This window comes from Strix uralensis, chromosome 3, assembly GCF_047716275.1.
Source record: "Strix uralensis isolate ZFMK-TIS-50842 chromosome 3, bStrUra1, whole genome shotgun sequence".
In the NCBI taxonomy this organism is placed as follows: domain Eukaryota; kingdom Metazoa; phylum Chordata; class Aves; order Strigiformes; family Strigidae; genus Strix; species Strix uralensis.
In genome coordinates this window covers 117,839,758-117,855,717 of record NC_133974.1, presented here as the reverse complement: position 1 = coordinate 117,855,717, position 15,960 = coordinate 117,839,758, and the positions used below count along the sequence as shown (strand labels likewise).

General features: G+C 41.5%; 1 protein-coding gene across 1 annotated transcript in view; it reads right to left on the bottom strand.

The window, feature by feature from the left end:
- The window catches only part of ABHD12 (abhydrolase domain containing 12, lysophospholipase), a 46,570-nt gene that overhangs the window by 23,012 nt on the left and 7,598 nt on the right, over nt 1-15,960 (bottom strand). Inside the window, exon 2 of the mRNA XM_074864159.1 lies at nt 1,975-2,099. Coding sequence (XP_074720260.1) covers nt 1,975-2,099 — 125 coding nt within the window. The remainder of the gene's footprint in view (nt 1-1,974; nt 2,100-15,960) is intronic.

The window sequence follows — 15,960 nt, the reverse complement described above, 5'->3', positions numbered from 1 at the left end:
ATGTGAAAGAGTCCCAGACAAAGCATGCACACCACCAGAGACCAGTTGGGTCACTGCACTGTCACCACAGAACTTGGCAACGCTCTCACAAGGGTGGTGCATCCTCCAAGAGGGCAGTAAGTCCTGCAGTCAAGGTCTGGACAGACACACAAATCACTTACAGCAGTGTTCTGGGAAAATTATTCAACTCCTCCGTGCCTTGATTTTCCCATTTGCCCAATCTGTTACGACTTTCTTACCAGATTTTCTATTACAAAGATACGAACAAGAACACACCAATGTTAGTGATTGGGGCTAGGTAAGCATCTACCTCAAAGCAAAAGAAAAATACAGGCAATTTTTATGTATAGCATTTATCACTGGGATGGTCCACCTATTCTACACACACAAACATCATCATCATATAGGCATACATCGTATGGAGACCTTGCACATCAAGGGTTTTAGTGACATGTTTCAGAGATATTTGATATCACTTGCAACACATCACATGATCAAAATTGCATGATTTGTTAATCATACTGATATGCTAAATCTGATCTAGTCTGTATTTATGTTTCTAGAAACCTCAGTTTTCTGAAAACTTCCAGTGGAGACACCTTGAGATCTCTACCCATATGCTTATGTATCTCATAATCTGGAATAAAAGTCTGTCCACAAGAACAAATCCAGACATTGGTTCGGCTACTAACAGTGGGAGCACAGCTATCGATTCATCTTTAGCTATCTCGAGAAACAAATGGAATCACTTTCTGCTGAAGCTCTGTGCTACTGTTTTGGAAGCAAATCCCAAACTACACAAAAGGAGGAGAAAAAGATGGCTGAAGAGTAGTGATTTATACTCAGAAGGTTAAAAAACAATGTGATAGGGCAAACCCTACACCATTTCTCTGAAGGTCACTCTCCAGTGGAGAAGAACTACTCAAACATGCCAATGTACTTCTAATAACTGTGTTAGAATGCACTTTGTATTCAGGCAAATAGTTTCTCATGGGAGTACTGTCACAAGTAAAATCCAACTGCCATTATATAAAGCAGTAGGAACAATGGTACAGTGATATTAGTGCAAGTCCTAGTGCAAGAAATTGTTACAGAACAATTATTTTGGTCACGTGGGAATTAATAGAGGTAGGAACTTCAGGGAGACCTACAAAACTCTGCAAGGGCAAATTAATATCATCACTGAAAAAGCAAGGTGATGAAAATGGAAGTAACCTGTATTATTCACTTTATCCAGCTGTCAGTTCTGACAATCAAGGCACAAGAGCTGGCCCACACATGTGCACACTTCACAGTGACCATGATCCAAAGTGTTAGAATATACAGAGTATGCAACCAAATGACAGAAGTTATATAAAAGCAACATATCCATAGTTGGTCCTTCTAGCTTCTGCAATCAAAGGAAGATATTTTTCGAAACTTCATTACAAAACACAAGTGAGGTTTAAAGACAAATTTGGATCACAAAGAAGTATCCCTCATACAGCGATGCTCCATCATTTTCCATCCTGTGAACTCTCAGGCCTCCCTGGGAGCTGAGCCAGCTCGCCAGACCCACTGTACTGCTGCTTGACCAAGTGCAAAGGCTAAGCAGACAATCTGACTACATGAACAGGCCTCTTCTGTCCCAACCAGAATATTCTCCTAAAATGTTTTCAGGTGAAGAGTTGCTGCCTGGAAAGCAATTCACCGGATTTAATTTCACTTACTTGCTGTCTATTCATGCAACTTTGTTGAACCCTTCAGAAAAATGCACTCAACATATCGCACCGTTTTCCTGAAGGAGACCCTTTCATCTAAAAGTTGGCTTCAGAAAATGCTTTCCAAGTCACAGTTTGAAGAACTTACAGCCTGTGAAAGCTCATATCCTTCACAAGCTGTACACATGCAGGGTGAAAGTCAAGGCAGACAAATGAAAGATAAAGACATTATTCCCCTTCACCCCTCACCCACCCAGTAGACTGAGTCACTTACCAAAGTTTAGGAAGACCAGTTTTGCCTGAATAGCAGGGCAAAGTTTTACTAGAAATGGAATGGCTATGTACACTCCCAGCAACCAGATTATTAACTTCCGCAATCGAAACCATAATCCGTATCGCCTGTATAGAAGAACAAAAAAAAAAAAGAAAAAAGAAAGACAGACCTGAATACAGCAGAAATTTTATGAAGCAATTTTCACAATAAACTGTGTACTTGGTTTATTTGAACCTGGTTATTTACTCTTTAAACAAAACTAAAACCAGTTTATGTAGCCTCAGTTGTTTGAGAGAAGCAGAAGTAACCAAACTGTCAGCTGATGATATGCAGCTTAGAAAAAGGGAATAGAAACTCCCCACTGATTACATTTTAAAACACTCTGTAACAAGAGATTTTTTTCTGCTGACTTAACAGATTTCAGGACCTCTAGAAATGCAAATCACATGTTTGTCACCAAAAAGTAGCCTGACTGCACTTCCCATTTAAATCACTACCAGCAAGATTTTGTTCAGTTACATTTTCACATCTTTAAAGGAACTATGTGTAATGAGACTGATAAAATTACACATGATCTCATGTACAGACTAGAGCAGACGTTCACCTTGTCCGGGTAAAAGGGTTCATACCTCTCAAGGCCCTGGAAAGCACATCTTTCCAAGTTATAAAACATTATGAAATTTCTTATCTGCAGCATCATCCTCTACAAGTCCAGACTGATTTGGAACAATTGCCCCAACACTTTATTTCTGTTTTCTCCTAAGTATTCTGATTGGGAAGAGTAAGCTACAAAAAAACCCAAGCCAGCAACACAAAAAAAAAAAGAATCACACAGCAGCTAGTTAAGCATTTTTTCTCAAAATGCACTTTACTACCTCAGAATAATTACCACATACACACTCAGATGTGTGTGTATATATATATATGTACATGTATGTATACATAAAGGTGTAATGATCTAGTTGATTAACATTTTATGGGCAGAAACACTGAGACCCTCAACATTATTGCAATCAAGAACTAAAATGCATGTAAACCCTTCAGGCAACACAACTTGCTGCATCAGCAATAGCGTGGCCAGCAGGGACAGGGAAGGGATCTTACCCCTGTACTCAGCACTGGTGAGGCCACACCTCAATTACTGGGTTCAGTTTTGGGCCCCTCACTACAAAAAGGACATTGAATGACTCGAGCGTGTCCAGAGAAGGGCAACGAAGCTGGTGCAGGGTCTGGGGCACATGTCGTACAAGGAGCGGCTGAGGGAACTGGGGGTGTTTAGTCTGGAGAAGAGGAGGCTGAGGGGAGACCTCATCGCCCTCTACAGCTACCTGAAAGGAGGTTGCAGAGAGCTGGGGATGAGTCTCTTTAACCAAGTAACAAGTGATAGGACAAGAGGGAATGGCCTCAAATTGCACCAGGGAAGGTTTAGACTGGATATTAGGAGGTATTTCTTTACAGAACAGATTGTGAGGCCTTGGAATGGGCTGCCCAGGGAGGTGGTGGAGTCCCCATCCCTGGAGGTGTTTAAGAGTCGGGTTGACATAGCGCTGAGGGATCTGGTGGAGTTGGGAACTGTCAGTGTGAGGTTAATGGTTGGACTAAGTGATCTTCAAGGTCTTTTCCAACCTAGACAATTCTGTGATGCTGTGAACTTCATTTGCTTTCCAGCAGTCTGCAGCAGGAACGACATTGCATGTCAGTGAGCAACCATTTCTTAGTATTGGGAACTGCTGGCTGCTGAAAGCAGAGATCAATTTTTCCAAGAGGCATGAAATTATTTATCTCCCATTTGGCAATTTTACCAGCTGACACACTGAACTTGCTCTACACTAGTGCTAAGGGGGTTTGAACACTGTCAGCTAGTTGAAACTATCAAATAGAGAGCCTGAAAACCTCTTTTTAAAGCATTTCTACAAGAAATACAAGTGTACAGGTAGAACCGGGATAGAAATAGTTCAATCATGCACCAAAATCTTCAAGATCTCAACAGCTTTTGTAGCCCTAGGCTAAAGCCAAGACTCTCAGGAATAGTTTTTCAGCACAGTGAAAAAAGGAGACACTCCAACCCCTCCACCTGTATAATTTTTTTGCATGATAGCTAGGGTAGTTATACAAGGAACAGGCTATCCTCCTATTAGCCAAAAACCTGCCTCCATCACACTACTGCCTGCCTACAAGTACCTGTCTCCTCTCACCCAGGTACCATATTCTGGACTTCAGAAACATCTACCATCAAAATTGATGCACTTTTCTTGACAAGTTAAAGGAACTGCCATTTTCCAAGAGGGAAGAAAAATGTATTACTAAGACACTGCCAACCAGCTCTGGCTGCAACAAGCCCATGTCAAAAGGTTCAACAGATTTTAATACTTCCCATGGCAAAACTGACAATGAAGAGGTGAAGAAAGCCAGCAAGGCTTTCAGTGACATTTCCATACTTCAAGCCCAATTTCCTAAAGGATTAAGGAAAGCAGAAACAGCAAATGACAGAGAGGAAACAGTACAAACAGGGGCTTTAGAAGAGTATGGGTCAGTACCAAGGCCTTAGACTGACCCACCTCTGCCTCATGGAGAGCAGCAAATAGAGGAGGAGGAGGAAGAGGTCCTGAGTGCGCAAGCAGTAACAAGCAACACAGAAAGTCTGCCTACAGTTGTGGTTTTTGAGATGGGCCCAGCAAATGTACTCTAGAGCCAGGGTCTGCAGAGCAATCCAGTGTGAAATGCTGTAAGGTCGGCTAAATACATATGCAATCCCAAAAACTTTGGAAAAAAAAACAGTCAACATTTTGCTTGGGCTAATCACAACTGATCACAGCGCTCTCCCCTCAAATTAAAACCAGCTTTCCACAACCACACCCACATTAGCACCTACCATCTATTTCCATCACTGGAAAAGGTTTGTGGAAGAGAAGGGGAGGGGAGACCACTGTTGCTGAGCAATCAGGATATAATTTAGCTCTCTACAATGAGAGAAGTGTGTCTTTTCATCAAAACTTTTGCCTCATTTGGCTGGTTGCTCAGAGTTAACACAACCTTGCAGTTTCCTCTTGCCTCACACTTGAGAGGTGACTCTGCCATCACCACCTTCCCACTGAGAACAGTGACATGGGTGAGCAACCAGGCAGGATGGGGCTTTCCAGAAAGCTGTTCTGCCTGGGGCCCAGATCCTGCTGCAGCCAAACAGACCTCTCCTTAGGGACTTTCATATATGCCACAATTTCAGCCCTACAGAAAAAACCCACTTATTTAGAAAGGCACCAGAGTCAGGTCTGAACTCCTCTAGATACAACCAGAGCACATCAAAACATAGGAACTTCAGATGTCTGGGCTGCAAAAGCACCTAGCATGACCCAGCCGCAAGCTGGAACCAGGTACAGAAAATGCCGAAGACAACATTGTCCAAGTAATGCTGTCAGAGTTCAGGAATTACTTCAGTCTCTCTTTTCGAAGACTGAACTGAGACGTCTCTTCCTTTGCTCTTGTACCCCACACCAAAGCTAATTGGTAAAGTGACATATACACCTCATCTCCAGGGAGATATCTACTTAAAATGCAACCAGGGCAAAGCCTCTATTCATCAACAAACAGCTTCTCTTCTGCTGATAAATTCAAGACAACGTGCTGAAGTGCAGACATTGTAAAATTATCATGTAAGTCTTTAGTGAACAATTTAGTTAAACTGCTCTTGCTCTGCAGAAAAGCAGTTTCAGAAAATAAATGCCCTGCACTGGGAGCTTTTGGTGTGCTCAGGCAAAGGCAGCAGCAACATGCTTTTCACCAGGAAATTCAGTCAGTCTTAGTTGGAAAATACAAGCGAGTTAGAGAATAAGCAGCTGCAAACTGAAGACCTTAAAGAATATGATAAATAGATTTCCAAGAACAATAAAATGTCTAAAGAAAACAAACCAACAACAAAACCCCACACCAACCCAAAACACCCAACCCCAAGTCACCCCAAAACAACAACAACAAAAAAATCTGCACTGACATCACATTTTCTGCCTTCATTCACCAAAGGCTTTTGCCCAACTTCTGGATTCTGTCCAAACACAGGCAAAATCTGAAGTGGTTTTTTCTTCAGGCAGGTTTCTGAAGTGAATGTGAAAAATAAAGAGTCTCTCTCCAGACATACCTGAATCTGAAAGAAGGGAGTCTTGCCCCTAAGTGTGACAACAGAAACAAAATTTTCCTGGTAATTTACACCTGGACAAAGGTCTTATATTCACTCAGAATAAGCATATCTTGCATTTGGGCAGACAGTAAGAGTATCTGGCTGGCGAAGAGGAGCTGGGGGTCCTCTCATGACATCTTCTCCCGAGTGTGCTATCTTTACTCTATCAGCACTAAGGGAACTGCAGGCACAAACGTCCTTTGTCTCACCATGGAAAACAATTGCCAAACTAAGATTTAAGTACTGCACCATCGCACAACGGGGATTTCAACCTGTGGTCTGCAATCACAGTGTGTCTGCGAGGAGCAGCCAAGGCAATAAATTTACTGGGGGCATCTTTCAATTCACAGTATTGGTGTTTCTCCCTCCTCTCCAGCAGACTCAGGAGGTCTCATGAACAGAGTGTCCAATGACCACACTACTGTGGCATGTTCTGCATATAAATTCAGATTAAAATAATTTCCCCTGGAGAGTACCTGAATCACTTCTGCATCACAAGTACACCAGAAGAGTTTCCATTAGGATCTCCTTATCAGCTGTGCTACAAGGGTGAAAGGGCAGACCAAGGGTGAAACACGAGACTGGTATCATCAGAGCTGCAGTTGAGCAAGAACAAAATTTATCAGAAACACATGCTGGGCTTGTGTCCAAAAGGACCTGACAAATGCCTGTACATTCCACATGGCCTTTGTCATCTAGGAGAGGCAACAGTAAAACAAAATGCTTACAGACACCTGAGTACGAGACTATGTTTGTTCAGCAAATGCTGTTTCTCTGACTTGCTCTGGTGTCCCTCAAATCATCAACTGTTCAAACTGTAAACTGGCAATCTTTTCCCAGCAGAAATTCAGAGCATGGAATGTGGAGAGCCAAGACCATTTTCATTCTTGGTCACACAAGGTACCTCCTGATTATCAGGTGACAAAAGCGACTTTAAAAGTAGTAGAGGAAGAAAAAAACTAACATGAATAATGGCATAACAAGAAAGAACACCTTCCCCCACTTTTCTAACAGAAAACTTCTTTTTTAAAAAGAATCAATACGTTCCTCCCCACAGACAAGGATCAAGAACATAACAATCAAGACGTAGACAAAGACATGGGCAAAGGATTCAAAAAACTGAGGGTCAAGGAGAATTTAAAGGACTGAGATTAATTTATTTGGGTAAACAAGAGTTGCGACCAAAACAACCTATTCTACAACCTGGAAACTGCAACTGAGCCCCAAGCACACAGGGGCATGCAAGAAACAACACAGCAACCACACCACACGGGGCAGGACAGCCCACACATCAAGCTGCTGTCAAGCCTTCCTTGATAGCCTTGCTTTAAACAACAGATGGTTTCCAGCCCTTCAAGAACTCTCATCTTCCCTTCCTACAGGAAATCGGGACAGTGGTGCTGCACAGGACTCTTCCTTCTTACAGGTCCTGAAGGGTGAAAGGATCAGCCCATTTTTCTTCTCCCTTCACACAGGCCATCTGAACCACCCAAGCTGATTAACCTTTTGTTTTATTTCACTTGTTCCCTGCCAAGAAAATAAAAAAGAAAATGGAGAAAACCTATCAGCTTTCCAACTGTGTGAAAGCACATTCAGAGAGAGCAAGTCTCTTAGCTCCTGAATGGTAGTTCACAGGCAGGCAGTGGGTCTCATCTCCACTGCAAAATGTCAGCAGCAGCTTTTAGACAGCTTGTACAGTGACATGCAATGAAGTAATTTTCCACTACAAGATTAATACGGGTCTTTTTCTCCTCTGGTTTGCTGCAAAACCTGCTTTATGTGCAGCCAAATGCAAACTGAAAAGATGCTAATGTCAAAGCGTTTATCCCCTCCTGGTTTCTGTGCACAGTGAACGAAGCTGCATAGGCAAACAGGCAACCACGTGATTCTTTTATTACAGGCCCGGCTATGCAGAATTCTCCTCAATTAAAGGTCTGCAGCCAAGCCTTAATTCTGCTTCACTGGAGGCACTGTATAGAGAGCAGGGAGGTTGAATTATAGAAAATTCATCTAATCCTGAAAAGAGATCTTTCCCCAAATTCAGGAAAGCCAGTGGGAACACAGCAGTAGCTGCCAGAACTCCTAGCATCTGAGCAACTGATCCCTCCCTTTGGCATTAGGATCCTTTCTAATAGGATCAGATCACTGCAAAACAACTCAAAAAGAAAAATCAAAGGCCCCAAACTCATCTTGCTATTCTAGGGAATCAAGCAATCATCTAAAACAAACAAAAAAAATCATAAATCACAGTCCTAGAAAGAACCCCAAAAAAATCATGGACATAAAGTGCATAGCTATCTGAATCCTCAGAGAGTTTTAGCTTCAACCAATTCCTAAAAATCTTTGCTCTTGGAAAGATCTGAAAAACAAGAAGAAAATTAGCTCTACCAGATTCCTTTGCCATCTCCTACAAAAAATTACTTAAAATCTTGAACCTTTGCTCTTTCAGAAGAGATATTCTAGTCTCTCTCTCGAACGTTAAACTGCAGCATAGTATCAGCACTTCAGCACTTCTTCAAAAGAATAAAAGATACTACATTGCAAAGAACCATGCAGCTTTTACAATGGTAAAGAACTTAATTTTTCAAGCATCCAGCACCAGAATAAATTGTTACTGACACATGCCATGCCTGTGAAGGATACAGTTTACTTTCTGATGTTGCAAAAGACAACCTGATCTTTCAGCTATTGGGACAAGACAGAAAAGGCTGGGTATCTATTTGTTCTTTGACAGCCTCTATAATTCAAGTACAAATCCATCTGCACATAAAACCAAGCATTAACAGTAAGCGTTGTTAGACCTGTCACCAGGAAGTAACAGTCAATTAATACAAGGTAAATTTCCATTCTATGCCATCAAAGGTACGGAAGATGCAACAGCCAAATTCATACCTGATTCTATGGCTTTATCACTGTAGCATCCAAAATCTGCATCACTTAAGAAAAGCATGTGAAATCAGGGACTATTTTAGTCATGTCATACATACATGAACAGTAAAGAGGTTATAAGAGATCCCAAGAAGTCACCCAGTCCATTTCCTCACCCTACAAAGGACACACTACCCAAACCAGTTGTCTGCTTAATTCCTCCCATCAACTTCTGGCAAAGTGCAACAGCCCATGCTTCATGAATGTCCCTCTGGTGATGCAGAGCCGAGTTAGAAGGACTAAAGTTTGCCAGGTTCACACAACAAATCAGACTGGCTTCTCACTGAACAGTGATTTTACCTAGAAAAAAAGAAGGGTACCAGAGTACTTCAAAAGCTGAACAAAGATTTACCCAGTAGGCAGAAATAGAAAAAGCTATCCAAATCTCTAAGTCCAGCTAAGCTACTAAATGGTCCTATTTACACCAGTGAGAGAGGGGGAGAGGGGGGTGAATAAAACACTAAGCACACCTTCTTAAATATTGGCCTTAAAAAGCTAGGATGGAGCAAGGCATTCAAGCCATCACTGGCAGAGAACCAGCCCAGGAAAAGCTACTCCACTCCACAGTTCCCACCAGCCTAATTAGTTTGACTGTACCCAGGAGCAAACAATTGGGATGAGTTTTTAATTAAAAGAGAAATTAATAGGAATAATGGGCTTAAGGCAGTGGAAAAGCAACAAATTTAAAGGCTACGTGTTTTCTTTAAAAAAAAAGACAGAAGAGAAAGGCTGAGTTTTTTGAAAAAGTTTTCAAACATGCAAGCTCCACCTTCAGGTTCCTCAGAATATATGACAACTTAATTTTTAAACAGACACACCACCAACAGTGTCTGTCAACACTTCACAGGAAGTGACGATGTCCCAACAGAGGCAAAAGCTCAAAAACCAGCATTGATAAGGAGATGTTAGTACACCCATAAAACCTTCTGAGTTAGCATTTGGCAGGAAAAAATTGTTCTAGCCATAGAAAAACACTGCCAGCCACTGAAATATATTATTTTCTTTGCTGCTATTATAGCAAAAATTGCTTTTTTCCTTTTTTGCTGAATAGTATGTTGCATTTCTAAAGCAGAAAGCTATCATAAGCACTAGCTTATTTCCCTGTTCATAGCAGTATCACAGAACAACAGTAAAAGCTGCATACACAGCTCCAGACAAGTGCTGCATGTCAGCAAACAGAACCAGAATATTTTGTCTATATGCTAACCAGCACTTTCAGCATCCCACCTCTTATCTTCCATTAACACTGTCCCATGTAAGATCAATCAAACGCCTACTGATGCTGCCTTCAGTTAGGCCTACTGGATTTCTATCATCTTTTAAAAAAATCTCCCCACATCACCTTTCAGTCAGAAAAGTTACCCAAGTTCATTTGACAAGCTCTACACAGGTAAACTATGCAGTTTATCCCACTTTCCATTCACTTCCATACCTATGCAGCCTGAAGCTGCCAAACATTAGTGTGGCCACGAAAGAAAATTAATCATAGGAAAGACTTGAACCTGTATCTGCATCATAGCAGATACATGCAAATACATATAAAATTAGCTTTTCAAATTGTTCAGTTTGTAGAGATGGTTTAGCAGTTGTGGTAGAAAAGCCTGTCCAAAGGAGCTTCCAGGACCTTTTCTTTTGGCAGTGGCATCAGCCTACAGAGACTGTACAACTGCTGCCTTTGACATGTTCCTCTTCAGCAACGGTCTTTTCCCTTCCTTCCTCACAAACTGCCTATTCACAAGCTCTTCCCTGAGGCTTCCTTACCCATTTCAGCCCCAAAACAAGTTGTTGCCTACAGGGCATCTCCTTTTGGCTCTGGTAAGAGCTTTAGGCAGTGTTGGTCCAACTAGCTGAATGCAGATGAGGTTTGAAACTTCAAGCTCCCAAATTCCCCCAGTCCACCACTTCATTACCTAGCTCCCCTCTTACAGCCCAGACTCACTTAGACTGCTTCTGTGCCTCCTGATTAATATCAAGTAATTAAATGTTAACTTAAAACAATAAACAGCAAGAAAGAAGCCATCTAGCCAGTCACAAGAACTCGGGTCTGACTCTCCAAAACATATAACTGCAAAGTAAAAGGAGAGCATCTCAATGAATAGGTTTTTTCAGAAGAGGCCAGCAAGCTCCAGCTATTGAGACCTTAATAACCACATTTCAGCTTGTAGAATACAGAAAGATCTTGGGTAGGACCTGCAAGAATCAAGACCTCAGTGCAGCGAGAGAGGGCAGAGGAAGTGCAGCAAGAGGGGGAAGAGGAAGGCACTGCTGATTACACACCCCACAGGACAGGGAAATGGAAGCGACATCTAACTTTTCCCTCTCTAGCATACCATCCTTTCCCAATGCCCTGCCTTGGCGTCTCCTCTTTACAACCATCACCTAAACTGACTGCCCCTTGAAGCTAGTAACAAACACTGCTTGTCTAATTAAATCACTAAGTATTAGCAGTTCCTTTGAAGGACAGGAGCTTGGAACATCAGTCTTGGTAACATACATTCTAATTGCGTAAAATCTACATGTGTCACACCAGGTGATGAGAATGAGCTGAACATTCGGCAATATAGCACCGATTTATTTAAAATGTATACTGACAGCATGGTCTAAGCGACAGCTATGTTACCTCTCAATACTTGCATAAAATGGTATTAGCGTTAGTGTGAATTGTGTGTGGCAAGACTAACAGAAAAGCTGTGTTTGAAGAAGAAGGAGCAGATGCTTCTGTTATTTTAAGTATGTAGCAAACAACGAATAATTATACCCTAGGCAATTGAACAATTTACTTTTGGGACAGCAAAGCAGACTTGGGGATTAGGGTTTTAAGGGTGTTGACTTGCTTTGAACACATCTTCTGCAACAGCTGTTTAGTTCGCACCAGTATGAACCCTTTGTTTAAATTCTAAGAATATGCTTTCTCCAGAGCTCCCCAGCAATGCTGCTCACACTAATCAAATCTGAAGTCACCCACACTAGATTTTAGTCAAGCTTGGCATTGAGATACTACTGTGGTGCGAGTACACTCCCTCCACAGTGTTTACTGAATTCTTAAGTTTTCCACTCATTTCACAGCTGACAGCTGGTTTATATTAAAGGCACAGCCCTCTCACTAGTCCATAAGATGGGGAATGCAAAGCTGTCTGCAAATGAAAGAGGAAAAAACAGAAGATAAACACAAAAAGACTGAAACGGCACCGGAAGTGCAAAACAGGAGCTTGAGACCAGCCAAATCAGATTTTTATTGAAGCAGTACAGCTCATTTCTCTCTACCACACTCTCCTTCACAGGGAAGAATATTGGGATGCACAAGCAAAGGTTCAAGAGCAGAGCGAATTTAGACATGCAATACTCCACCACAGTTCCTAACTGTTGAATTCATACCACAATTGAAAAAGTATTCAGCACGACCAAGTCAGTTCCCCTACCACCACTTAAAACTGAATATGCTGTAAATCCACCAGACTTGCATGTATGTGTTAACCTTGCAGCAATAACAGGAATCCATAGATTCAGACTTTGTTCCTATGGATACACATGTATGAATAGGTCCATAATTCCAAGCTGCACAACTCTGTGAACATGAAATCTTCTTTTCACACAACAGTTTTTGGGAGACAGCCACCAGCTGCAGAGCTTGAGAATTACCACTACTGGTAGGCTCTGTGGCTCTGGCTCTCTTTTAAACCACCTGAGCAAGTCTCATTTGTGTATTGTAGACCTTTTTTCCTTTTCAATGCATGAAGGTGGTCATTTTATATTTCTCCGAGACAGCTCTGCTTTTGCTGGCAGAGATCAGAAGCCATTCCTCCTTGGAAGCCTGAAGAAAAAAATGCTTTTGTGTTAGCAGTGATACTGCCACCTTTTAGATGCAGAATACATCATTTAGTAATACATTTTGATTACAATGAACCAACAGTTCCTTGTTAGAGGCATACAAGCAAACAAGAACATTAAACAATGCCAAACATTACATAGGCTGACCATCAGCTGAGCACAGTTACATTTAGCTGGCAGTCACTGTGCCCTCTGTAATTGTGACCTGTTTAAAAAGGGAGGCTTAACAAACAGCGCATGGCCATAAAGCAATAGCTGTGGCTAAAGAACAGATGTATGAACAGATATAGAACCACTGTCAGCCTCTGACATACCTTGAACAGGGGGTTATTTTGCATACAGCCAGGAAGATTAATTCATTTCTGTTTTCATCTGTGGTTTATTCAGGGATTTGAGCTTTAGCTATCATCTATCTTGTTGAGAAAACAACTCCAAAAGAAAAAGGCTTGAAAAATTAATTACCATTAAAATCAGAACCCTTGCTAATACTACAAAACTCCAAAGAGCCACACCAGCAAACACATACTGAAAGAAGGTGAAAAGCAGGTGCTGGAGTTTCTACTTAAGTGCATGAAAATGGAACATTTTGCAGCACTGTACATCAGCCTGCCACAAAGTTTAAAGCGAAATGTGGTCCCTAAACCAGTAGCCAAAAGGGGAAAAAAAATGTTTTACTAGAGACAGCACAAAGCTATCGGAAACTGAAAGAAAAGGTTATTCAGTGCATTTCTGCTAGATTTGCAAGGACAAGAGAATGGGATATTTCCAATGATTGTGTCCAACTCACAGTTTTCATATTCAGCAGTATAAAACTGACATTGTCAGCTTTACTCCTGCTTCCTAGAGCTGCTCTGAAACCAATCAAAACTCTACAAGAAGTGAAATAGACTACTTTAGGGGAGAAAACAGCCAGGCTTCCCTTCCTTGGGACGCTAAAGAAGTCTAAAAATCTACTCTGTTCTTACACACCTTGCACACACTTTCCCCCACAAGCAAGTATGCTGCAACCTGGAAGCCCTGACTCCAAAGCTCCAGCTAGATCATCCTCATTTGCATAGGCTTCTCTGTCTCAGAAGACTCACCGCAGGGGAAGTTTGCCACTGCCAGGGGAAGGCAAATCAGTCTCTAGACAGGGTTAATGCATTTACTGTTCTCTGCTCTGAGCTTGCATATATCCCACTGAAAAACACTCTTCCAAGAGGGTTTTTTTTCTGTTATGCCACACAAAGTCCTTTATTCTGAACACCTTTCGTACCAAGAAAGACAAAGCTTCACAAGACTTCATTTCACTTACTCAACACCAATCTCTTCTGCAAGAAAAATTAACCAGCATTTTAAGTGGGTACAAATTTGATTTTAACATAACCATTCACATTCAGAACAGCAGCACAGATACTACAGGAAAGAATATTTGAAGTCTCAGCTACCCTTCTTTGACCTCCTGTACCTGATGTACAAGTGTACTATAAGTGAGATGTAGGGCCCACATTTTGGTTTACCCATTGGTCCTTCTTTTCAGAGGCTGAGAAGGAACACCAGCTCTTGCTATTCATACGTTGCTCCTACTAAAACACAAGAGGGAGGTAACCAAACAACACTGCTATTTCTTCTCAAGCATGATGAGAGAAACACTCTGGGCTTAAGACATGTTAAAAGAATTCTATATTATGTTATCTGTGCTTAAAGCCATTCAGCATCCATTCAGACATCACAGTTATGGAAAAAAGTGAAACTGGCCAGTCTACTTGGGGGGGGGGGGGAGGGGGGGCGAAGAGGCAGACAGGATGTTCCTTTTCATTTTTAATAAACTCCACAAAGATTAAACTACTTGCACTACTCAATCCTACATGCCCTCCACTGGAAGGTTTTGCTTCAGTTATTTGCTAGATTCAGAAGATAACTTCAATGCCTGGGGTTTTCATGCTCTTTAGATTTCTAAAATTCTCTTTCTGTGGTTTGGTAGATTGTTTTGAACAAGGAGAGGGCAGCTGTAGGACTTATCTCAAATATTTTCAAGTGTTTGTGTTTTAAAAGTTAATTTTCTAGTCTAACAATCTTTTTTATTGCTCTACTACTCAGTAAGAGTTACAATGTTGAAATAAATCTGGGTTAAACAAACACTTTGATTTGGAAAGTAAACACAGACATCCATCCAGTTAGCTCAGTTCAATAGTCACGCTTTAAATGATCAAGGCACTTACAGTCTAAAATTAGGAGATTCTGCTTGCAAGTTCAAATTGCCCTCAATAAGGAAGAGGCAGACTTCTGAACCTCAGCGTTGCTCTTTTTTACCAACGCTTACTGCTTTGAGAAAAAGATGTGCGCCAGCAAGGCAAAAGTGCAAAGACCAGATTGCAGCCTTACTCCTGGACAGGCGATACTTGTGCCAGGCCTGTGTGAAAGGACACATGACAGCTTGCAGAGGTGATTACCTAGAACAACTTCACCCTTTGTCACAGTTCCCATCCCACAGTTACAACCTCTACAATCTCCCCCACCATCCTGCCTTATGGACAGCTACATTTAACCTGTGTTCTGGTGACTTTTCACTATTTCACCAGTTGCCCCAGACTGCTGACTACCCTATTCATCAGTTCTCATCAACCTTCTCCTCCTCACAAACAGTAATTGTCTCATCATTGTGATGGTTTGATATACAAAATTACACATCCTTGAGCCCCAGCATCAATCCCAAGATAACTCCCCAGTTGTCTCTCTCTCTGCTGAGCCAGTCTGCAATACGTATAACATGCTCTCCATTAGCAATGCAAGCCCTTTCAATAAAATACAGTACAAAGTCAAGTGCTCTGGAGAAGCAGTTTTACCACTGATACTTTCATCAACCAGGCTGTAATCTTAACAAACCTGTCACATTTTACACCAAGACCTCCCTTCCTCGGGGCAGATCTATTTTCATGAGTATATATATTTAGCTGCTAAATCTTCTTCCACTGAATTGCAAATTAACTCTTACCATTAAAATTGCACAGACTCCACATCAAGCTAATGGCTTTAAAGTCTCCTAGGTCTCCTGTTACCCTTTTAATACACCAGTAGTA